The 26,084-nt window shown below is 44.7% G+C and overlaps 1 protein-coding gene across 4 annotated transcripts in view; it reads right to left on the bottom strand.

Annotated features, from left to right (window-relative positions):
• The window catches only part of pik3r3b (phosphoinositide-3-kinase, regulatory subunit 3b (gamma)), a 182,318-nt gene that overhangs the window by 6,861 nt on the left and 149,373 nt on the right, over positions 1-26,084 (bottom strand). Inside the window, exon 1 of one of the 4 annotated variants that reach the window (XM_084356153.1) lies at positions 7,611-8,134. The exons of 2 other annotated variants lie outside the window; for them this stretch is intronic. In XM_084356153.1, the coding sequence (XP_084212279.1) occupies positions 7,611-7,725 (115 nt within the window). In that variant the 5' untranslated portion in view covers positions 7,726-8,134. Of the gene's footprint in view, positions 1-2,960; positions 3,084-7,610; positions 8,135-26,084 lie in introns of those variants that run through there. One more of the 4 variants, XM_084356154.1, reaches the window with a different exon arrangement.

Here is a 26,084-nt window from a genome sequence, read left to right as displayed (position 1 = left end):
GAGCGCTCCTACATCACAAATCAGTTCACGCACACACGCGCACACACACGCACACACAGCAGAAAGAGGACAGACGTGGACGTCGCTCTTCTGCAGCACAGCGACAGGAACATCCCATAAAAACATTCAGGCCTCACAAATTACTAGATGACACGCACACACACGGACAGCAGAAACAGAGGGGGGAAGTCCCACAATGCACAGGGAGAGCTGATCATGGCCGAAGAAATGATGCCTGATTGATGATTGATGATTTCTGTGCATGTGCAGTAAGACGGTCATTACGCTCTGTCACATCGCTCACAGCTGCTGTGTTACTGTGACACACAGTTAGATTCATCTTTTCTTTGTTGACATTTCAAAAATCATGTTTGGTCAAGTTTGAAAGTTTAACCATGTCTGTTTTGGCCAGTAGGGGGCAGCAGAACAAGCCAAAACACAATCTGACAAGTTATAAATATGATAAACCAGTTATTTAACAATGTGAACTGTGATATTTAGGTACAGTTACAACTATAACAAAGTATTTGGAGACTTTATTACATTAAAATGTCCATACAAAGGAACTGCTGAGGGGTGAGGGATGCCAACACTGGTAACAAACTAATAAACAGTAAACTTTAGCTCACTTCCTGCCGAGAAGACCTCGTTTAAAGAGGCTGGACTGCTAATAAAACAATAATTGGTTCACGCACAAACACACATAGCAGGTGAGTGTCTGTTCAGAGGACTGTCGCAACACAGCGGCAGCTCGTCTTCCTCTCCTCGTCTCACTTTTTCCTCTCCTCCCTCCTCTTTCACGTCACCACAGCAGCCAAAACTGTCATTCTGCAGCTGCACCGTTTCCCTCCGTCAGCACATTATACACTCACACACGTGTCCATCTGCACTTTAAAGGATGGACTCAGTGGAAATCCAGTTTACGTTTTATATAAAAACTTTTGCTTGATTTAATAATTTCAGGAAAACATTTTAAAAGAGACAGAAGAAGAAGCACATTATTTCTAACCTGCTCTAAACTAACAATCACACAAACATGTCGGAGTGTGTTTGCATGTTGTTCTCAGAGTGGCAGAGCATCGACCACACAAAGGACAGCAGCAGACAGTACAATAGGTGGGTCACTAAGACTGCAACTAATCATTTCTAATCACTTCTAATCACTAAGCAGTCTCTCTTTTTGGCTTCATTGATAAGTCATTAAAATGTTAAATTTAAAGTATTTTGAGCAAAAAGGCAGAAACATGTCATTTATAGATAAAATTGAAAAAAGTAAGTAAGATCAGAAAACCAGTGAAAATGTGGTAATATGAGCAATTATTACATGACTTCTTGTTTCAGCTCTACTATGAGAAACAACAGGACAATGAACATGACGCACACACGCACGCGCGCGCACGGTCCTTTGTTGCAAAGGTCCGTTGGAAACTTGCAGCGTTAAACTGAGAAGAGTCGTTGACTCCTGCAGCAGCTGATCAGTACTTGTGACAGGTCGGCTCTTTTCACCATAAAACAAGCAAAACTCACTAATGACAACCGTCCTACCAGAGAGGAAACAGTCAGAACATGTCAGAAAAAACAGAAAATATTCATACAACAAAATTATATCGTTTTAAAACAGTAAAGAAATCAGTCACTAAGAGAGAGCAGGAGGGACGGTGAACAAAGGCGACCATCAGCGCAGCCTCCCTCCCTCCTTCTTCCCCCCTCCCCCTCACCAGACAAAGGAGCAGCGCTCAGCCACGCACGCACACGCACACACACACACACACGGATGGACACACACACACACACACACTGCGATATCACTTGTCATCACACATGCAGGCAGAAACCCACAGCTCTCCAGAACAATGACTGTCAGCACGGACTGACAAACACACACACACGTTAAACACACAAAGCATCAATAGGAGCCTCGGTCATCCTTTAAAAATCATACGCACACACACACACACACACACACACACACACACACACACACACACACACACACACACACACACACACACACACACACACACACACACACACACACACACACACACACACACACACACACACACACACACACACACACACACACACACACACACACACACACACACACACACACACACAGCTGATCAGTGGTTCAGTCTAATGTCAGAGCAGCAGCGACCGCACGTTAACAAAGATCTTTACTGCACCAGTAAAATTACTGCACACGCTGCAAAAGCAACCAGAAACTTGTGTGGCATCAATTAAATGTTCCAAACACATCTGCTTCTCAGTCTGTTTCATTTCCACAACTTCACATCTGGACAAAGTACGGAGCTGCAGGTGGTGTGTGTGTGTGTGTGAGCATCTACAGTATGTGGGTGTGTTTCAGTGTCACGGCTGTGAAAGAGCATAGACACACACACGCAACACTCACACATGGAGATGCTTGACAGTGTAAGACTGAGGTTTTGCAAATCAGGGCAGCAACTAACTCATATTTAACTTTCTGTCTACAAAATGCCACAAAATCCTCACATTTAAGCAGCTGGAACAAGAGAATGTTTTGCATTTTTGCTTGAAATATGACTTGATCGGCTGATCGTTGCAGCCATAATTCCCAAACTTGTGGAGCACAAAAGCAACACAAACCAACAGAGAAAGAATAAAGACAAATACACACACACAGACACACACACGCTCTGAAGAATTTAGGTCGTGTGCTGCAAGCAAAATCAAAGAGGAGGAGGGCTGCAACTTCATGAAAGAGACGAAAAAGAAGAAAAAGAAAGTGTGACAGCAGTAAAAAACACATAAATGTGAACAGACTGGAGCAGAAACAGTGAGGAAAGTACCTGAGAAAGAAAGAAAGAAAGAAAGAAAGAAAGAAAGAAAGAAAGGTGACAAACAAAGGAAGCAACAAGAGAGAAGAAGGAGAAAATTAAAATCATACACACAAAGACCAAATCTGTCCCTCTTACCGTCCTCAACCATCGCATTCTCCGTTAGCTGCATGCTGCCACTCGTCTCTCAGCTGTTTCCCTCCTCCCTCCTTCCCTTTCTCCCTCTCTCATTCACTCTCCCTCTCTCTATTGCTCTCTCTCTCCTCCTCCTCAACCTCCTCCTCCGCCGCCACCTCCTCCTCCTGCTCTCTGCTCCGTCAGACTGAAGAAAAGAGCGAGCGAGGCTGATCCTAAAAGACGGACGACACGCTAACTAATCCCTGCACGGAGGCCCGCCCCCTCAGCCAATCAGGAGGCAGCGAGGGGGGATGCATGAGAGAAAGAAAGAAAGAAAGAAAGAAAGCGAGAGAGAAAGGAGGGAGGGAGGAGGAGTTACCCCGTGGTATATCCATCCCCTCTGGGACACCACACACTCACAGCAGTGAAGCATCGAGCTCTAAATCAACAGGTCGTCTCCTTTTGAACACACTGTGACGGCAGTTATTCACTCTTTTACGGTTCATTTCAGTCACTTCGGTCTAAACTCTCAACACAAAACTAAACTAAAAATGCACCGTCATCTAACTCATCAGAGTGCAAGATGATGTGTTGAGTCCGAAACTTAACGATATTCAATGTACAAGCATAAAAAACAAACAAAGAAAAGCAGAAAATCCTCAGTTTTGAGAAGCTGCAGCCAAAGACAGGTTGGTGTTTTTTGCCAATTGTTTGATTTCTGTACAACTTGTTAAACTATGGTCCAACAAGAATCCCATCATTGGACTCAAGATACTGTCACACAAACTGGTGCGATTTGTAAACTTCCTTTAACATCATCACCATCACCATCCAATCTCAATAATCTGTTCTTGGCTTTTTTGAATAATAATAAAAAAAAAATCTATGAATTACATCATCATGCCAACAGATCCTTCTCCATGACAACTGAGCAGTCTTTGCCTGCAGATGAAGACTGTGTGACATGGCTGAAAGCTCAAGAAGAAGCTACTAAGTGGACCTTGAGGTGGGATCCTGTTTTTCAAACTACTCTCTCCAAAGTTAAGACTGAACTTTGCATCTTCTGTCATACTTCTAGTCTCTTTATATATAAACTGGATGATGTTCTGCAGATTACGACCCTCCTGACAAAAGGCTCTTATCACTCAGTGACATATATGGACAGCAAACGTTGTGTCTCTTATGTGCCACATGTCAACACAATCCTGCATGTAAAGAGGCTTTGACATCTCTGATGCCACCGACCCACTCAGCTGCTATTAGCCTCATGTCAGCTATTGAGAACAGCTGCAGGTCTGTACTGATGGTTTTACAAGTTGTATGTTTGTACATTACAGGAAGCCTTTTCTGCTTATTTTATGCCTTATAGGCATAAGTCTGTTAATCCACCACATTAATCATCATATCTGTCAAAAGGATCCTTTGACCACTGATCTGATAATTGTAAAATCTGTTTCTCCAGGATAATTTCCCCTCTGCAGGTGAGTGCAGTCATGCAGAAAAAAATCTATTATAACCTCGTCTTGACTTCAGACCACTGTAGGGCTGGTTGATAGATCATGATATTAACAATAACATTTTGCCAATATGTATCCCAATAAAGCAAATGCAGCAAATTAGATTTACAGATATTTAAATCACCGTTCAATTCAGTGACAAAAAACCTTTACAACTCTGTTCATTTTGCTCTGAATCATTAATTTTGCAAAACATCGTAATGACCACATCAGCAGGACAGGATAACACTGAAAGATTGACCATAGACCCTGATCACTAACCTAAGAAAAGGCAGATCCGCTGCTTTTATTGTTCCCAGAGTTACTGTTGCATAATAATGCAGTGTACAGTGCAGATAGATGTGTAAACCCTACACTACATCAACACTATTTCATAAAATCTAATGCAGACATTATGTAAATGGTGATGTAGAGCCACTTGAGAGCACGTTTCCAGCCTGTGTGAGTTGATTTACATGCTGAGTTTAATATACAGTATATAGGATTCAATGTAGATTAACCAAGACATGCAAAAAAAAAACCTCTGGTCCGGTCCTTTAAGAATAATGTCCCGGTGATTTTCCATTGAAAGACGAGACTCATCGCTCACCCCACATCCACACAGGAAACGCAGGCATTGCCCTCCCGGGGGGGGCAGTGGCACTCCACCTGTGCTAATCACCCCGCACACAAAGGCAACACACACACACACACACACACACACACACACACACACACACACACACACACACACACACACACAGTCACTGAGGCTTTCACGTTGCAATTCCAGTGTAATAAATATTCTAATGAACATCTGCGGGACGCTGGTTTCCTCCTGATCCCTCCCTCCCTCCCTCCATCTCTGTCCTTTCACCCACTTTCCCTCCTCTCTCCACCTCACTGTCTCTTTGCCTCTTCCTCCCGTCACTGCAGCTCTTCAGAGTACATGTCAGGTATGTTGAAGACAAAGACATCGCACACAGACTGCATACAATGAGACAAAGACAAGCGGAGAGTTTGAGAAACAAAAAGACGCAGAGAGGTTCAGCTGATGTGATTGATGACAGGATGAGCTCATTTAGGAACGGAGGTGAGATGCATACAATCACACACTCGCACACCAAAAATACCCTCTTGTACTGTACGACACACTGCAGGTGTGAGCTACAGAAAAAGAGCATCTGTGTTGTGAAGAAGTTTTCAATTGGTCCTGATTTTGCAGAAATGTAAAATGCAGCCTTTTGTTCATTTCTGCCTTTGCTGTCAAAGCATCGCTTTAGTTTTGTGTTCACCTTTTCTCTTTTTCAGCCATGACAATGACGGCACCTATGCATGAATGAACAAACGGAGCTCTGGATGCTATAAAAGCCAAGGTCCAGTGGCAGTTAAGTGTGTGAATCACCAGCAAAGAGCCGGCGTGTTGCATTTACATCCCCGGCGATGAGGAGCGCTGTCCATTCACGCCACTGTACCTCCGACACAAAGCTTTTTCAAACGGAGAGAGAAAAAGAGAGAGAACAGGCTGGACAGAGAGAATCAATCCCTCTCTCGCTCAGCCAGGAGGAAAAAAGGAGGCGTTAACTTTAAATGAGCAGAACGAGGCTGGATATATATTGCACCAGTCCACTTCACTTTGACTCCAATATACCTCAAATGAAAGAATCCACATTGCACTTCAGGATGCAAGAAGATAGCTGTGCATGCAGATGAAACGACATCTTCTCCCATTTGCTTACACAAACCTCACAGAGAGAAAATACATCTGGAGTACAGCTTAAATCAATGTGTTCTGAAGGCTGAGGTACTTTCTGTGATAAAGCATCTTAACCTCAGGGATTTTTTCTTGTTGCAAAAGATCAGTCATAGTGCTGCACTTTGTGGTGGCTGCAGAATATACAGTACATCTCAATAGATAGATGGGGTGGAAGAGAAAGGAGGAAGAAGAAGAGAAAAAAAGGGACAGGGCTACCGGGCAAACTGCATTCAACAGCGCCTCCTGGAAACAACACAACGTCCCACATCTGCGCCATGATCCATTCAGCGCACCGAGGGGAGCGGAGGGGGGGGTGGGAGTCAAATGACACTGGCACAATTGCCGAGGAATGAATGAATGAAGGAACGAATGAATGAAACGTATTCAATTCTGGGTGACAGTTGGCTGCAGAGGGGCACAAAGGCACGTAGATGCGTGTCAGTGAGGGATGTTATGATTATGAAATGCTCGGGACCTTTTTATTCCTGGTTTCGTTCATTATTCTGGTCCCTCTCCGCTCTCTGTCCCATCCCCCCTTTCCCGTTTGTCGGCACCGGGTAGAGCTGATTCCGGGATGATCCGTACGGGGCTGTATCATTTAAAAGTCTGATTTTGCAGCAATAACACGTAAAAATGCATAAAAGTGCAGGTAGTCGCAGAAATTAGTTGCTGGTTTTCCAAGGAGCGAATTCGACTAAAGCGAACTGCGTTTGCGATTTGTGCATTTTAGTCCAAAATCATTTCGGCTGCGATGTCTGCCATCTTTGCTAGTCATTTATCTTATCACATTATATGCAGATGGTCAGAGAAGCATTTCGGCTGCCTGTATGCACAGACTGCATGAGACTATTGTCTCCAAAATGAGTCTTTGCCTGCAGGTTTGGAGATACAGCAGCAGCTCCAGAAATCAGGATATAAACGTACAAAGGAGCATTTCTGCTACAACGAGTGCGCCGAAGAGCAAGAAACACATAGTTTAGTGTATTTAAAGCGTTGTCATGTGTGCTGGAAACTCTTATAGCCGAATTAAATAAAAATGTCGCTGAATTGCCTTTTTTTAAAGCTCGAGCTGTCTGCTCCCCATGAAACAAAAACGATTATGCTAAGCTAATGTACAATTTCAGGCAAATTTCGAAAACGTAGCAATAATGGTGCACGTCCAAAAAAAGAAATAAAGCACCATAAATGAGCAGACAAACAGAGAAATCCCTGGAGAAAGACGAGCCAAACGTCGTTTAAGTAGCGCCGGGCCGGTGGTGGGGTCTGAGCAGGAGCAGGATGTGCGCTTTAAAAACTTTCCACCAAATTGACCAGGCACCAAACCAAACACAACACCCCCTCTCTCCTCTCCAGCTAGCTCCAGCCCCCAAAACTTCCATGTCCGATATTAGCTCCCGCTGCCACAGGCCTCCTTCTTACCTGGCGGTTGGTCCATTTCCAGATAAAATATGAGCTCGGTGGAGTAGGGCATCATCACGTCCCTCCAGTCTCCCTCCTCGCCGGCTTTTTCCGTCGTCCAAACTGTGTTATACATTGCTTTCGTGTGGCTTAACCTGACAATCTTTCTCCACGGAAAAAAAGGGGGGGAAAAAAGCTTATAAAATGCGAACGGGTGACAAAAACAAACCGACGTGTTTATATAAAAAAAACACTTGATTAGATAAGCTAATCTATCTTTCTACTTGGAAGTCTTCTATCTGAATTCCTGCTTCAGACTGGAATAAATAGGCGAACTGAGAACAGCAAGCACCGGGCTGCGACTGCTCCCTCCGACATAATAATAGTGTTAATAACTTGGGGCTCTTCATGAAGGCCCCTCTGTCGGTGTATATTTAGATATAAAATCGTCCTTTAAACGGTGTGAAAGTAGATGCCAGCTCTACATTTCAGTCCCCTCTCCTTCTCCTCCGCAGGTGCCGCCGGCTTGCTAGCTTCATTTTAAGACGAGCACTGACAAGAGGAGGCTGGCAGAGGCTGACAACGGCTGGGACGAACCATTCCGCCGCGGCTCACGGGGGGGGGACACGAAAGTTATTCAACTGTGACGCACCACTACGAAAGACAAACACACCATTTCCACGATGAATAATAGCACGTTACGTTTAAGGATTACTCTTATTAAATGTAAGAAGGAAGATGTTACATTAACCCGTTCTGCCTGTGTTTCATTTCAACGCCAGCTCACCCCTCGGTTAACCTATTGCTTCCCCAGGCCCACCGCTGACCCAGCCTCTCTGCGCATGCTCAGAAGCTGAATTTCAAAGCCCATAGGGAAATGACTTCAGCCTCTGAAGAGCAAGTTACAAATTCAGTGGTTTTCCAGTAAGATCCTCACCCTCCTACTGACTGGCTGCATGTCACTACAGACTGCTGGCTGCTGCTGCTGCAGCCAGAGTGGGACATGACATAACATCATGCTACATGAATAATAGGCTGGAGATATTCTGTATTTTTCCTACTCTCAACTGCTACTCCATGAAAAGACCCAAACCAACAATACATGGATCCTAATTGTATCCAAAGCCTTTTTTATCTTCTTCATCTGTGCCATAGAGCTTCATTATTGCCTCAAAACTATTAAAAACACATCAATGAGCCACACTGTTGCATCAAATATTCACAAGTGCACAAAACGTGGCTTAATCTACTGCTGAAAATATGCAACAACAAATGCACGATTTTCCTCCTTTTTGTTTGATAGAAACTACAGTACCAAGCTGTGAACCTTTCCTTAAAGTATATAAATATTAATGCGTGAGCTGTTGTGAGGAGCCACAGATATAAAAGGGAAGTCACAACGTATTCAGAGATGGGCTAACACATAGGTTTGAATCTTTTCATGAGGTTTGTTAACTAGACATCAAATAATGCTATTTTCATGTTTTTTAAAGTGGTCTTTGCATGGTAATGCAGTGGAGACTTGCCAAATGAATCTACTCTTTCAGCTGCATCAGCATGCAAATTGACAACAGTGATGACTGAATACACAAATCAAGCAAGTTTCAAGTCTCTGTTTCGAGTTGATTTTCATACTGTAGTGAAATGGATTCAAACAACAGCTGACTGAAAGGCAGGAAAACATTCAAAAACCCAAATCCCTACACTGGGGCTTGGAAAATAGTCTGCAGCGATGTGAAGAAGGAAAACATGCAATGAGACAGCGACTACAATGTGTCTGATGTTATAGATCGTGTCCTACAGGTTGTGTGTTGTCCACTTTAGGCACCCACGTCATCACATCTGCCCTGCTGTAGTGTGACACTGAACCCTTGCCAGCTCGGTGCTGCTCTGTAGCGTCTCTTTCTTACTGACAGATTTCATAAACTATCTGTTTAAAAGTTACAAGACCCAGAAATAGTGAGAAACATAAATCCTCTTTGACTGTAATTTCCCTTTTGGCTGCAGGGATGTGTTTGGAGCTATAGTTTATTTCTTCAGTAGGCTTGTTTAACTCCAGCGGAGGAAAAGGAGCCATTTGCAATGTGAACCGAGCCGGCTACAGCGAGGTAAGTACAGTTACAGTAAATGATACGGAAGCTTAAACATGAGCTTAGGGATGCTGGAGAGGTGCAAACATGTATTTAAGGAAGCCTGTAATACAGGGATTACTGCACACACACATCAAAACACACACCTGCTAAGATGGATAGTATGGATTTACAGGACTGTGGGTTCAGGTCCATTTCAGGACTTTTATGTAGGGCTCCCTGTTGTCAGATTCTATTTTTAAGCTGCTATAATCAATATCTTTATATTAAAAATGATTCAATTCAAATGACTGTGTGTTAAGGGATAGAGGGTCCCTCAAAGCGACAAACGCACAAAGAAGTTTGTTCTAACTCTGCAGTTTCCCTCAGATCTGAATCTACAGTGCATTTTAGCTCATTGTTTCGGATTTGCTATTTCTGTTTCAGTTCTATCAATCAAGTGTTCAGCTCTGGAGGAATAAACACCCAGAGTCACATCAGATTCGGCTCTGATCCGGCGGGAGGAGAGCTCAGAGGTTACTTTTTAACTTTTGGGGTCAAAAGGTGGATTTATCTTCACTCCTGTTTATCAACCTGACTGCAGCAGTGATCCGCAGAGGTGACCAAAGGAAACGCAGCGTTACCTTGAATACAATTACCGACTTCTCTGGTTTGAGCATTGTTAAAAACATTTGTGATAATGTGAGTACACAACTCAACAAATTATACAAAAAAGTTCTCTCCGTTTGGGTCTTTTTGGGTCGGCTGCATTTTAGACTTAATTTGATGTTTTCATATGGCTCTGTTCTTCTTATTTATTTTTGCATGCGGTGCAAAAAACATTTCCCACAGCTCTGTTTTTGGACAACCTTTATTTTCTATCTGCAGAAACATATTCTGCGCTGTTGTGTGTGTGCAAACAAAATTGGGAAGACAATCTGTTTAAGCTGATTTACTGTTTCATAAAAATCTGGGCACTTTTTGATGAAAAAAAGAAAATGATGATGATCATATCCCTCCCTCCCTCTCTCTGCTTGTTTCTGTGCCAAGAACACCAACAGACCACTTTAAAGATAAAAAAAAAAAAAAAACCATCAACAATGGCACTATCATAATCAGCTGCCCCCAAAGCACACAGTGGAGACCCAGACTGGCCCAGTCCCCCAGTCATCCACATGGTAATCTCCTGTTAACAGCCTAATATCAATACAATATCTTCAGATGGGGGCTGCTGCCACCAGTAATTACAGCTGCTCTGTCTATCTATCTGTCTGCCTGGTGTCCTACTTCAGGGAGCAACAATAAATGAAAGGTCTGCTCCCCAATCTGCCATCCATCCAGTCTGTCCTCCCTCTACATCCACCCACCCACCCATCCATCCACCCATCCATCCGTCCGTGTGTTCATCCATCCCCTCCCTAAACTTGTGTGTCTCGTCTGTCCATCACAAGAGGAGGAGGAGAGGAGGAGGATGGAGGGACCGCTTGCTGGGGGAATGTCAGTGAATGAAATCTATTTAATGCAGCAGACACACACACACAACACACAACACACAACACACACACATCATGGTTGTGCGTGTGTGTGGGTGGTTGTTTCACAGATGGCTCGTGCCGGACACACACCCCAAAGCTCCTCTCTGTCAAGTGTGTCAAACAGGTTTAATTGCTGCTGCCGCTGTGTGTGTGTGTGTGTGTGTGTGTGTGTGTGTGTGTGTGTGTGTGTGTGTGTGTGTGCGGCCGGGCAGATGGATCCCTAACAATGACACAGGAACTGACTCTGCCCCTCGTCATACAAAAGAGAAAGAGAGAGGAAGAAGGAGGGGCAGACGGAGGAGGAGGATGATGGGAACAGCAGTATTAATCTGCGCTGTCCCCGGCCATCAGCACACTGCTCCCATTTAACCTTCCCAACAATAGAGCCGAGTGGCATCAAGTGGCCTATTTGCATAGCGTATGCATAATCATATATGGAGCACAGTCATATGAATCAACACCTCCCACGCCTCCAAATAAAACTTACAATTCCAATTATTTTTCCCTCCACATGCTTTTCGGTGTATTTTAAATCTGCGCATGAAAAACAGAAATATGCAGAAAATGCCAAAAATGTCAAATAAACCTTTCTCAGCTTGGCGGAGGCAGAGATGTTGGCAAAGTGATAAAGCAAAAGTGCAATAATGGCAGACGTTTTGGAAAAACTCGTGGAAGCTGAATCAGCTCTCAGCAGTTCGGTGCTGCTGTCACCGGTATGAGCCTGCACGCTTCCAACAACAGCAACAAATAAAAAGTATAAAGGTGTGCCGAGATACCACGAGGTCATTTATTACAGTAACAGTAAATGCCATGTGGAGCGGGAGCAGCAATGGAGTGCAGCCATGGACCAGAGTGACGGCTTTTACTTAATCCTGTAATGTTGAGAATATTAAAAAAGAAAAACGGATTAATAGAAACAAACACTGTATTTTATTTTTGCAACATTTTAATAGATTTTGCTGAAAATGTGCACGGCTATTTAAACCTCCGTGATAATCCACTGGTGATCTGTCGGGGAGCCGATGAGCCGAGAGGTTGAACCAGCTACAAGCTTCTGATTTTACAGTTTTTACAACGACAACTCAAAACGTTTTAGTCGATGAGTAGTCATGTATTTAAGTCGACCTTTAGTCAAAATGTTTTCTCTCTACCTGCTCTAAACTAATGAATTAAGGCTAATGAGCCTCTGCATAATCAGCAAATAAAAGTTACAAATACTCTCGTTAAAATCACACCAGCGCTGAAACAATTAGTTGGTTAATTTGCCTTCCTGGCTTTAAAATTTAAATTGCTGTGTGATCTTAGAAACGAAATGGCGATTCATCCTCAGTTTTTATTATCAAACACACTCGCCATCGTCTCATCTTAGTGATGGAAAAAAAGTAGTTGACAAACATCTTGTGTCATAGTTTCAGAAGGAAATGAAAACTGCTTGAGAGTGAGGTGACGCTCTGTTATCGAGCCAGAGTGTCTCCATCTGGCCAGTACTTCTGTGCAGCCTCTCAGGTTGCCAGATATGGTTGTTAAGCACCTTTTGGTCTCTGTGCAGACACACTGGTAGCGAAACTGGAAACCTCACTGTGATGACAAGACTTAAGCTGCACAAACTGTTTTCACATCTCTATTCATGCATGGCCCGAGCAGACAGGATACAACAAGTTAAATATTGAACTTTACAGCTGTTGGAAGGTGTCCAGTCTTTATGCTAAGCTAAACTAACCACATCCTGAATCCAGCTCCATCCTGAACACTCACATGAAATATCCATAAACAGAAATAAACGCAACACCTTTAAACTACAAAGCAGAAAGTCAGACGTGACACCAGCTGGACCAGAAACAACACTGCAGACTGGTTACAGCTTCACACCATGGACCTGGAATGGTGGCGTCCCATTCATTCCCATCAAAGCTGCCCGGTGGTGCATGAAGCCAAAAAGGCTCGACTTCCGGCCGGGGCTCTTCTGCACAGCTTCCACGTTGTGCGGCCCATAGAGCGTGCTCACTAGAGACCTCCGCCGACCAACCCGGCTAACTTCCTGTTTTATAGCGCCCAGCTAACTTGGAATGGGGATTAAATAATTTAATGGTTCAGCTCTTCTAGACTTTCCAAATGTTATTGGACTGAATGGCTCAAATTATGACAGTAAATGTATCCACTGCTTTACAGACGCTTCGTTCACAATGTTGGATTGTGGGAAAAGTCTTTTTGGGCCGCAGGACATCAGGTGACGATCTAATTACGCAGTTTGGCTACTACGAAAACTGACCTCAAGGCCTGGCGCTCCTCCTGGGCCTGGTTCACACATCAATAATTCAGCATGCAGGACGGGACCATTGTTCAAAAGTAGTACTTCTACTCTGGATATTTACATACATACATTTTACTGACAATAGTCTTCTCTCACTGAAGAAAAACACTACATGTAGGTCTCTGCCTATTTTTACTTTGTGGTGAAGCCAATTTTACTTCTAAATACCTCTTCCTGTCCGTGTGTGTGCAGGTGTGTGTGTGTGTCTAACAAGAAGACAATCTGCATGCGTGCATGAGAGCGAGAAGCTCAGGTGAGCTCCCGGGAATCAGGTGTTGAGTTTGCCATTTCTGTCGCCATAGAGACCGAAACGTCCAGTGAGGCGCTAACAATGTCTCTTTTTAAGGGGCTTTTAGCACAGACAAAGGCGCTGCCTGGAAGCTCATATCATATGCCACCTACTGAGTTAAATACAGCAGGGAAGCACAAATCCATGCATGCATGATTTTTTAATCATCGAGGCTTTGACTTTGATTTTTCTATAAAAATGTCCCCTTGAATACATTTTTGTTTCCACATTGACCTATATCATAAAACATCTTGCATCTGCCTGATCCAATACTTCACTGTGACCAGCCTATACGAAGCTCACCTCGAGGGACGTACTGACACCTCGGACACATTATGGCTGCACAGTTCCATCAAACGAAGGCACCAGCCTCACTTCAATAAGGGACAGATGTCTTTCCAAGGATTTAAAATAAAGTTGTTTGAACAGTGTTTGGCCATGAGGCATATGTTTGAACTCATGGACCCACCTGTTCGTCTATCGGGGTTTCGTCTGTCATGTCTCAGTCTGGCAGATTATATTCATACAGTTTCAGATAAAACTGATGTCTAAACACGACCCTGAAATTAGTCTGAGTCCAAAAACTTCTACTGCTGCTGTCGCTCGGGGGACAAGCAGTCCAGTAAACTACATGTAATCTGTGAGTTTCTACATGAGTGTGTGTGTGTGTGTGTGTGCGTGCTTTATCTTTCTGTGCATGTGTGAAGCACATTTAAGGTCACACGCCACCTGTGCCCCGAAGCCACAGCTTCCAAAACCCACATCAGAACACGCTGTCATTTTCTGCAAGCACAGCATACAATTATTTAACTCAAGCGCTCTTTTATTAGCAGCTATTGTACTTTGTGAGACGAGATAGAAAAGCCAGACGCCGCGAGGAGGGCGACGCACGCTGACACGGCTGAATGGAGCCATCATGACCCTCCAACACCTGCGAACCACCAGCTTATCGGCATTACACAACGTGCGAGTGTGTGTGTCAGAGCGACTACAAGCTACATTTTGTTATACAACCTTGTTTTGTAAGAAGATGACAAAAGAATCCTGTGAGTGTTTTTTGTAGACAGACGACTATCGGTACTTTTTTACTTGTGAATTCAAAGAAATTTTGTTTTTCTTCAACTGTACGTGTCTGTAAATGAGCATATGTGCAGTTTTGTGTTTTACAGGTTTAACTGGTCCCATGAGTGTGCATGTATCTGTGTGACTTTGTGTGTGTGTGCTGTAATAAAGCAGTGATTCAGAAAGAGACACAATAGCGTTGTATATCTCCCTGACATGTTCCCGGGTGTCAGGGAGTCACTACTGTACGATCTATCAGCCACTGAGCATGTGGTTAAACCTTCCTTTTTCTGTACAGATTGAGCTTCTGCTGTCCTGAGAGAAACAGAAGCAGCAGACTGGAGGAAGGATGGATGGAAGGAGGGGGAGGAGGAGAGATCCTAATCTGCCCGGCTGCAGTGGCTAGACCGAAGCAAACGATGCTGGAGAGACAGACGGAGGAGTCCCATTTGTCCTGAAGTTTTGGGTCGGGACGTGTTTGTCTCATGGATTTAGACACAACAGTCCATAAATATATGAGTGCGTGGGGATGTTTGACTGTACTGTGGCGATGAGGCTGCGGTTTGCTCACTGCCCGCTCTATTTCTGTGCTTATTATCCACGGCCCTCAGCGCTTTTCATATTTCGTCTGCTGCTGTTATAACTAGAGTGGAAAGTACAATTTAACTGTAGACACGAATCGGCTGCTAAACATAGACAACGGTGGAGTGGGGTCTGGAAGAGCGCGCACACACACACACACACACACACACACACACACACACGCACACACACACACACAGAATGGTTGCGTAATATGGCGCGGCACTTTTGTATATATTATGCATAAGTGTTTTTTTGAGGGTGCAGGGACGAACACGGCGCGTCATCCGCCTACATCACTGCCACAAGCTATCGGTGAAATGACTGAGCGGTCACCCTTTTGTTCTCTCGGGTTGTTCAGCGTTACCGTTGATCATTGTTGAACATTCACAATACAGGCCAGAAAAATTACCTCTGCAAACTCATGCTCTGCAGACAGACAAAGATACCAAACACAGCAGAGGTCGACCCATTCATCAGTTCGGGTATCGGCAGAACTCGGCTTCGATATTGGCGGATGTAGAGATGTACAGCACCAATTTATTTTTCTATTTAGATTTTTATTGATTTCAATTTGATGATCAGTTATCCAGATTTATTTATATATGCAGGTATTTATAGTTTATAGACTCTGAAGTCAAAGACTGTTAATTTCCGACAGTGTCAAATTTTGTCGCTGGGACAGTGAAGCTGGCTGCATCTTGCTCCGACTATCATCATAACATCAGCCTTAAAAAAAATATCAGTCGAGCTCTAAAACACATTTTGGGGAAATGTGTAGAAAAACGATGCACAAAATATCTGGAATATTTGATCTGACAGTGCAACTATGAGGTGTTTTAAAGTGAAGGAACGAGCAGATGTATAAGATCAAGAATGTGATATTAGACAAATATTACAACTTTAAGTTTCAAAGTGACATTTTGTCCGTTCCTCACTCCTGCACAGGGCCGTACGAGGGTTCAGAATAAGGATTAGATGCGTGTCAGGAGCCAGGAAATGTCCTCGCAGGTACAGAACTGCATGAGTGTGTGGTGAGTGTGCAGTCATGGCGATCATGGTGTCAGTGGGATGGAGCGACTGCAGAGAGCCATGCAGAGAGGCCATATTTTCTGTTACATATGGCCTCTGACACACTGTGGAGGACAGAAACCCCTCGTGCTGCTGCTGCTGCTCATATGTGGAGGATGGAAATGTGCAGAGCTTCCTGCAGATAAAACTGAACACAAACAGGAAACGCAATGACAGATTTTATATAGAATTTAATCCAGGATGCAAATAAATAAAATAAAGATAAAAGTTTGGCCCCTTGCATGTTAGCACGCTCATTTAACATCCAGAATCACTTTCAATAAAAGCAAACCAGACTTTGTGACGTTTCTACAATACCTGACTTTACAAGTACATGAGCTGACGTTCATGTCGGGGGTGGAGGGGATGACAGCTGTTCAAAGACTGTTGTAAACACCAAACCACTGGATGTTTTCAATCAGATGTCGGGACATTTTCCAGCTGTGTTTGTGGGGACAGAACCAGATGTGTTTGATGAGACAACTGGACAGTCTCGCTCCTGAGTGGCATCATAAAGAAATGTAGATCGGCAACACTTACTCTGGTATTAATGTACGTTTCAGTAAACTAAAGATATGTTGACACTTTAGGTTTCTTTGTCACAAAAACCCGTTGGTTAGCGTTGGAAGTGATCATGTTTTGGCTTTGAGCGACATCATGTAGGCATCTGTCTGATGTGGTGCCTCACACAGTTTCTGACTGCAACAACATGGCGGCACATATGAATCCCAGGTCTGTAACAACTTGTCAAACGTCACATAGGTGTTAACTACAAAACAAAACTTACAGTTATATAGTGCAGAAACAAGTGATGGGGGGCCGAGTGGCTGACACAGAGAAATGACCCAACACTGTCCCATCCAAATGATTTTGACAAAGTTATATAATGTTGCTTTTAAACATCTGTTTTGCTCGTTGCTAACATGGCTGGAAATTGTCCCGAGGTCTTGTTAAAAATATCCAGTGGTTTCATGCTTTCTGTTGTTGAAACACAGTCCTTAACTGTGAGTGCTGGATCAGCAGCCGTCTTATCTTTGACTCCACCACCGTCCCCTCCACCTCCTGATACGATCCGAGGGCCAGGTCTGTAGAAATCTCCATATGTCACTAGACTATGACATGTACATGTGAATCTATCTGTGGTTTGCAGAAACACTAACTGCCAACATTTCATATCATCATTCAAGCCCATGTCTCCTCTAAAACTTTGTCATGATCACAGTAGTTCACTGTTAACTGTTCACATGAAGCTCCCAGGTGAGAAAATAAAGATTCACAGCTGAGTTACACACCCAGAACAAAGAAGTTCAGAAGAACCCTGCTAAGTACATTTCTTCTGAGTGACTGAACATCTCCGGGGGTAATACCGGGCTTAAGCATCATGTACTAGACGCCGTGCTGCAGTTCACATCACAGAAGCAGGTCTGATCAGGCCGTTTGATGCATCGCTGCCTCTGCTGGAGCCCTGCACATTGGATTTACATCGGCTGCTTTGGTCTTAGCGAGCTGTGTGCTGGCCGCGAGTCATGTGCGCTCCAACTCAAGCACACCGATTAGCTTCGCTGTCTCAAACTTTCCAGCTCAGCTAATCCAATGAGAAGCTCTCCCTCTTCCTCGGCTCTCCCGGTCTATCCTCTGCCCAGTGAACCGGTGGACTCATTACTATTCAGAGTGGATTCACTTCCTTCCCTGGCATTGACCGATTCTGTCTCACACAAAATCGAACTGGTACAAAAAAAAAGCTCCACCTGTGCAAACTGTGGCTGTGTCACAGTGCTGCAGGCAGACAGGCAGAAGTAACAGCTCAAAGCAACTAAAAGGATTTATATTAATTATTGAAAACACCCTGCTGAGGAGCTTGTGTCTGTGTCTGCTGTCGGGGTCGACTGTAGAGCAGCTGATCTAAGTGTTACTATGCAGGAAAACACTGTATGGCCATAATGCTTCTGAATGTATAGTTAAATAAATAGATAAATAAATAATGGCATGACATCAGATCAGAAACCCCACAGGACCCGTCAGACCTGCAGACTGCTGGTGCATCGAGTCATTAAGATTTGGACGGGAAAACTAAGAAAATCATACATTCATACGTCTATTATGTGATAATATCCACCATATTTCTATTCACATGCACTCACAAACACATGGAAAGCCACTGTGATGAAGTTGTACTTCTGTATCTTGTCAAACACGTGAAGCCGGGGGACGCTGGTATCGAACCTTAGTCGTACCTCCTGAGCCACCGTGGTAACGAACAAGCTCGTATTACAGCTGAACAGCAGAGTAAAATATGTTTTTACAGCTTGATCTGAGTTTGGTCTCCTCTCTGGGTCTGGCTCACACACTCTTTTTGTTCGGGAGTACAATCAGAAATTTTAACAACGGCACTCGAGCCAGCGAGAGTCCACCAGATGATGTGTCTTTTGTCACTTGGTGTCCATTTACTCAACTTCAATTCAGAAAATTAATCATATTCTTTTCAAGGTTCTTTGGCTTGAACAGGAAGCTTTGACCATCAAACTTAAAATGTTTGTTTGTGCCACAGACTGTTACTCTGAGTGTCTGACAACATCATGAAAAGCATGAGCGACCTTCATGTTTAAGAACGAGATCCTCTTTGTTTAACGAGAAACTGCTGCTGTGTCGCTCTCGTTCAAAGGAACCAGACTCCATTTATAAAAACAGTCATTTTAATTTTAACATCTAACACGGTGAATTAAAGGGTCGTTACAGAGTCGGTGATTGTTGGAAAGCTGAAAAGACAAACAAAGAAACTTTTGGTGAGTTTTATTTCACTTCTGTCGAGTGTGAGCATGAATGTCTGGACTTTTTGTACGTATTAGTTAATATGTAAAAAAAACATAGGAACCAGGTTTAAAACTACTTGAAGTACAGGGCAGGAAGTTTGATTCTTTTCTCAACTTAAATAAAATATATATATACTTTGAATGGAGGCTCTGGAGTAGTCAAGAGGGACATAATGACAGGACGGGGACTGGAGCTGATGAAGGCGAGAATGTAAATGACAAAATCCGTTTCAGCACAGGGCCGTGATGTGTGATTACTTTGCTCAATTTAAATTCAGAAGATCATTTTTATACTGTACGTACCCAGGGACTTCTGGATGAAGCTCTGGAGCAGCCACGTGGGAAATAATGACACAGTATACAGTAACAGGATGAAGGCAAGACTGAAAACACCAAATTTAAACTGGACAGGGAGAAAAAAAAAGGTGGAGTGAGAGAGGAAGAGAAAGTCAGTCTCTTGTGTGCATTTCTGTGTTAAAAGGACTAAAAATATGAGCTTCTGTTGCAGTGAAATGGGTTTTCGCTGTTGCAGTCAAAAATAGCGACGATGGCTTCACTCTGAACCGGCTCTATCTCTGGTTCTGGGTGCAGTGGACTTTACAGCAGGCAGGAAGGGGAGGGCAGGAGATAGATGACACACACACAACCACACACAGACACACTCTCTCTCTCTCTAACACACACTTTCTGACTGAACCGAACCCAACTCTCTACACCCCCCCCCCCCTCCCCCCCCCCGTCTCTCTTTTTCAGATTGCAATATCATGCTGGCACACGAGGATGAAACTCTCCGTGAGCATCTGCGTCTTTTTTTTCCCTTCTCCATTTATGTCACTCTGTTCATCTGTCGATCTGGCTCTTTGTGTCGCTCGCTTTGAGACGAGCAGGCAGACAGACACACAGACAGACAGAGAGACAGAGAGAGAGAGAGACAGGCAGACAGACAGACAGACAGAGAGAGAGACAGACAGACAGAGAGACAGAGAGAGAGAGAGACGGACAGGCAGACAGACAGAGAGAGAGAGAGACGGACAGGCAGACAGACAGAGAGAGAGAGAGACAGGCAGACAGACAGACAGACAGAGAGAGAGACAGACAGACAGAGAGACAGAGAGAGAGAGAGACGGACAGGCAGACAGACAGAGAGAGAGAGAGACGGACAGGCAGACAGACAGAGAGAGAGACAGACAGGCAGACAGACATACAGACAGACAGACAGAGAGAGAGAGAGAGACAGGCAGACAGACACACAGACAGAGAGACAGACAGAGAGAGAGACAGAGAGACAGACAGAGAGAGAGACAGACAGGCAGACAGACACACAGACAGACAGACAGAGAGAGAGAGAGAGACGGACAGGCAGACACACAGACAGAGAGAGAGACAGACAGAGAGACAGACAGAGAGAGAGACAGAGAGAGAGAGAGAGAGACGGACAGGCAGACAGGCAGACAGACAGAGAGAGAGACAGAGAGAGAGACAGACAGAGACAGAGAGAGAGAGACAGGCAGACAGACAGACTAGAGCATGAACTGAAACAATCCACATCCCTCCCTCTCTCTCTTCTCTCTCTCTCCAGGCAGACAGACAGACAGACAGGCAGACAGACAGACAGACAGACAGACAGACAGACAGACAGACAGGCAGACAGACAGAGAGAGAGACAGACAGGCAGACAGACAGACAAAGAGACTAGAGCATGAACTGAAACAATCCACATCCCTCCCTCTCTCTCTCCCTCTCTCTCTGTCTCTCTCTCTCCAGGCAGACAGACAGACAGACAGACAGACAGACAGAGCCGAGCAGCAGACAACAAGAGCTGACTCGGTAACTGGTGATGTCATCCTGCAATGCGAGCGTCCCTCTGGTCCTGATCCCATGATGCAACACTCTGGTGACACTGTGAAACAGGTTGCTGCTGCTGCAGGCTGCATCCAAAAACTGCTGAGCCGCCTCTCTTTCTCTTCTTCTTCTCTTTCTCCTCTTCCTCCTCTCTTGCTTCTGTTTCTCCTGCTCCTCTGATGTCTCCTCTATTTTTTGCTTCTCATCTCGTCTCCATTCCTCTGCCCTAAATAAAGTATTCCCTCATTACTCCCCCTCTTCATATCTTCCTCTTCTGCCTTGCCCTACATTTCCATTGTTTCAGTTTTGATCAGATCCCCCAGCACCATCCTCCCTGCCCTCCTCCTCCTCCTCTTCCTCCTCCTCCTCCTCCTCTCCCCTTTTTTGTCTTTTCTATATTTGCTCTCTACCCACACAGACCTCCCCCCCGTCCCTCTCCCTCTCCTCGCTCTCCACTGGTTGTCAAGGCAGCAGGGCACCATGGCTCAGCATTATTCATGCAGTAGCACAGTCAGGCAGCCGCTCAGACAGACAGACAGTCAGACAGACAGGCAGTCGAACGGGCAGAGAGCCAAGCAGGCAGGCTGCAAGGCCGGCAACCGGTCGAGTCAGGCAGACCTTCTCTGGAAAACATTTAACTCTTTCCTCCCTCCGTCTTAAAGGATATTTATATCTATCTGAAGCTAATCGCCAGAATAAATGTTGGCAACGTTTGTTTTCTGCAAACCACAGACAGGTTCAGGCACAAAAACCACTGGTAGGGTTAGAAAAGATCCTGTTTTGGCTCAAAATACTTGGTTTTGTCGCCACAAACACGACTGGAAGATGTCCCGAGGTCTCGTTAAAACTATCCAGTGGTTTCACGCTTACACATGTTGAAACACTGTCTCGAACAGTGGTCTCTGGCTTGACGACACCACCACCCTCCCCTTCACTTACTGACATGAAAGTCAGCTTACAAACGTGTGATGTGGACGTGATATGACACATATTGTAGAACGTCAACATGGTACGATGACATTTGGTAGCATTGGTATAACAGGAACAATGACACTGATGTCACTTTAACAGATGTGTGACGGGCCAAGACACACCAGTCGTCGGACTGAGTTATCTGAGCTCCTGAACTTAAATGTTTTTGCAAAAGTTGCACAAGTTTTGCACGTGAATGGCTCCACGGTCGAGTTAACAATAAAACACACGTCCAGTTAGACTTTCAAAATAACACGCTAATTTACTGTTGATGTTCAGGCCGGGGGCATGTTGAAATCTTTCTCCCCGTCTCTGTGAAGCAGCTCGAACATCGTTCAGTCGGCGCTGAGTTTGAAAGAGAGACTGAGGTTAAAGATATTTTTTAAAAAACAACTGTCGGCTGCTGTGCATCACTTGAGAAAGAAGCAAGAAGCAGTTTCCGATGCGTCTAATTCAGAAATTTTATTGATCAAGACTTTTTTACACGAGCGAGTGAGAATGAGCTGATGAATCACAACCATGTGAACGAAGATGCCGTGCAGCTTTTGTTCATGTTGTTACAGGCAGCGAAGGTTTTCATTCATCTCACCACAGGTTCTTCACTTTGAGCAGAATCAAAGTCGGTATTTTCTCTCCTCTTTTGTGGTCGCAGCAGTCATCTGTCATTTGCGCGGTAATTACACCTCCGAATGAAAACGCAGGCTGTAATGGATTCATTCAAGTTTTAGGTCTGTAAAAAGCTTTAATAGTGTCGAGAAATTAATTCAAACATTTTAAATTCCCCAAAAATCCTAAACACTTTCGTCTGCATTACAAAATGGTTTACAGTCATGTTAAGTAGTTAAGATAGTTAGATTGGCTAAAAGGGCAAAAGAACGGGGGACTGGTATTTTAATGCTACAGAATAAAAGCCTGATAAAAGCTTAACAAATGCAAATAAATGCACAATATGTGTGTGTGTGTGTGTGTGTGTCTGTGTGTGTGTGTGTGTGTGTGTGTGTGTGTCTGCTTCCCATTCGCTCCTTTGAGGCCTCGTTTTTATCAACAGCTAGCGAACAATGATGCAGCTCGCTCTGAGAGAGACAGCAGCACCGAGGCGGAGCGGCCCTGGACGAGATTACAGCGGAGAACAAACACTCCTTATCTGATCTCTCATACAGTACATCAGTCGGGAGGACGACCTCCCATCATCCCCTGCTCCACCCAGACCTCTCCTCTGACTCGCTCCTGTTATCTGACGAGGGTCACAAAACAAGACAAAACCGGGGGATCAAACCAGCCGAGCAGCGACCGAAGCTTCGTCTGTACGAGACAAAGACTCTGATGGAACAATACGACGTCGTTAACATGGTTTTTATTGCATGTCCAACCTCGATAATGCAGAATAATGTGAGGCATTGTAACAGACTGTCGTAGTGAAGCGGCAGCACAGAGGTGAAGCTCCTCATTTACCGCTTCACTTACTTTACAGCCCTCAACTCCGCTGATTCATCGAAACATATCAGGCCTGCGTCAAAATCACCAAGTTAAGACGACTGATAATTCTAAGATGTAAACACTTGTTTGCTTGTTCAACTTAAATCATAATAGAAGTTATTTGTAATCATGTATTTTACTTGGTGATTCAAAGTAAAGTCAACTTTTAAAATGTCCAGTATAACTTTCCTCCCCAACATCTCACCCCACAGGGTCGTGTCTGCAGGTCGGGGAGTAAGACAAACTCGGGATAGATATTATTTATTTTATCAAAAAAACCCTCCTCAAGATGTTTATTTTATTCATTGTATGATAAGAACTGAGATACTGTGTTTACTGACAAAGTGGAATCAGCCTGGTCTCTCTCTTTGTGTCCACACAACAAACATACACACAAAAATCTTTGTATTATGTAAAAAATGAAGGTTTTTGATGTTTCCATCACCATTTTGTTGTCTTTACAGTCATAATCCGAGACATCATCACCTCCTCCTCAGTCACAGCATGACGAGGAGGAGCTGAAACCTGTGGCTGTAGGGGAAGTTTGGTCTTTGCTCATGCTGCACCCACCACGACTCAGACCCTCACAGGCGGATCGAAATCCTGTCGTCATGTTCACCTTGTTTTAAAATAGAAGTCTGAAGATGACGAGTTGGAAAATGAACGGTGGTGTAAAAAAAGTCATAACAGCCGCTCGTCTGAATGGATGATGGGAAGAGAAGCAGCAGCAGCAGCATTTACAGGATGTTAGTGTGTGTGAGAATGTGTGTGTGTGTGTGTGTGTGTGTGTGTGTGTGTGTGTGTGTGTGTGTGTGTGTGTGTGTGTGGTGAGGGAAATCTGTGGCAGGTGTACAAACAGATTCAAACTGAGAGCCAAAAGGGAAAGACAGAGCCTGTGTTTGTCACACACACACACACACACACACTGCAGGCTGAGGGGACAAAGGTGTAGGGTCACCACACACACACACACACACACACACACACACACACACACACACACACACACACACTGATACTGTATTTCCACGACACCCACCGCTCACACTAAACTAAATGAAACACGTCAGGGCGAGCCAAGCTGAGCGACGGCGCCTGACAGGAGAGGGAATCCAACACCACCACCACCCCTCCGGGGCGGAAACCAGGGATTTGCTGCTGGCAGAAAGAAAAAGTAAAGAGGAGCATGTTGGGTAAACATGATGGACCGTAACACTGCCAACAGGTCCGGAGCTGCTGAGATCAGAGCAGACGCCTCTGAGTGTGGACACCAACTGAGCCGACAAGATTTTGTACATTTACAGTTTTCTAAGTAGCAGCGTGGTTCATTTCTGAATGTTTTGAACCAATATTCTCACATATTGCACCTTCAGAGGTCACGTCTGGGCCTGCTGCACTGGCCCATACAAGCTGTACGCTGATAATCTGTGACTCAGCCCGGTCCGTGCAAAGAGTTAACTCCGGCGTGCCAAACAGAGGGTGAACCGAATGTCTAACTGAGCATCTGAATATCAGTGTGACAGCCAAAGGCCGAGATAAAACAGCAGCGCGCCCACGTCCCTCCTCCTCCATCACCGGACGCCCTGCCTCCAACAACAAACCCCCCCGGCTCCTGCTGCGCCGATCAGAGGTGCCACCTTCCAGTGAAACCTTTTTTATTTTAAACTCTATGACCTCATTACTCATCAAATGTCATCAGAGGTCCTTCTGGTGGAGCGGCAGGACTGAGACGCACCGACAGTACGGCTGAAATGACCTGAAGTTACTTTTAGCACCGACACAAACAGGACCTCTGGTGTCAGGCGCTAAACTGAGGCTGCTTGTTCAAGTCAGGAGTGCCACGATACAGAGTGTGTGTGTGTGTGTGTGTGTGTGTGTGTGTGTGTGTGTGTGTGTGTGAGGGAGCACAGTGTGATCAGCTTGTGATCCACTACATATTAGATTAGAGGCATTGCAGGGTGGGAGCGGGAGGGGGAATATGGACAGAAAGGATTGCTTGGTAATGTGGAAACAGCTAAGAGGCACAACATATCTTTTTTATCTCCTCGTTCACCTCAGCTCCCCCGTCTTCCCCTCGACCCGGCAGCATGACAGCCAGAAATAACCGAACGGAGCAAGAAGACACATTAGAACAGTTGTGCAGATACGACCGAAGTGCAAACAGGCCCAGAGCAAATCAAAGTTCTTGCACATGCTGAACAAAGAGTTATTACAAGCTAACAAGGAGACCGCAGCTCGAGTTACACCGGGGGACATCTGAGAGGACAACTGGGGACATTTCCAGCCGCGATGGTGGCGACCATGACGGGCAGTTATGGTCGCCTCAGCCCAAAGCAGCGGTGTGACAAGAGAGAAATAGAAAGTTCAACCTCAACAAACGTAAAGTCGCAACATGAAGAAGAAGCGTTCAGTTTTAACTCGTCCGGGGTTTAGCTGAAATGTAGCTAGCTAACATTTGTTCACCTGATTTGTCTTC

The sequence above is a fragment of the Pagrus pagrus genome, assembly GCF_965226575.1.
Source record: "Pagrus pagrus genome assembly, chromosome: 6".
NCBI lineage: Eukaryota > Metazoa > Chordata > Actinopteri > Spariformes > Sparidae > Pagrus > Pagrus pagrus.
Note: the sequence above shows the minus strand (reverse complement) of the source record. Positions and strands in the feature narration are given on the sequence as shown.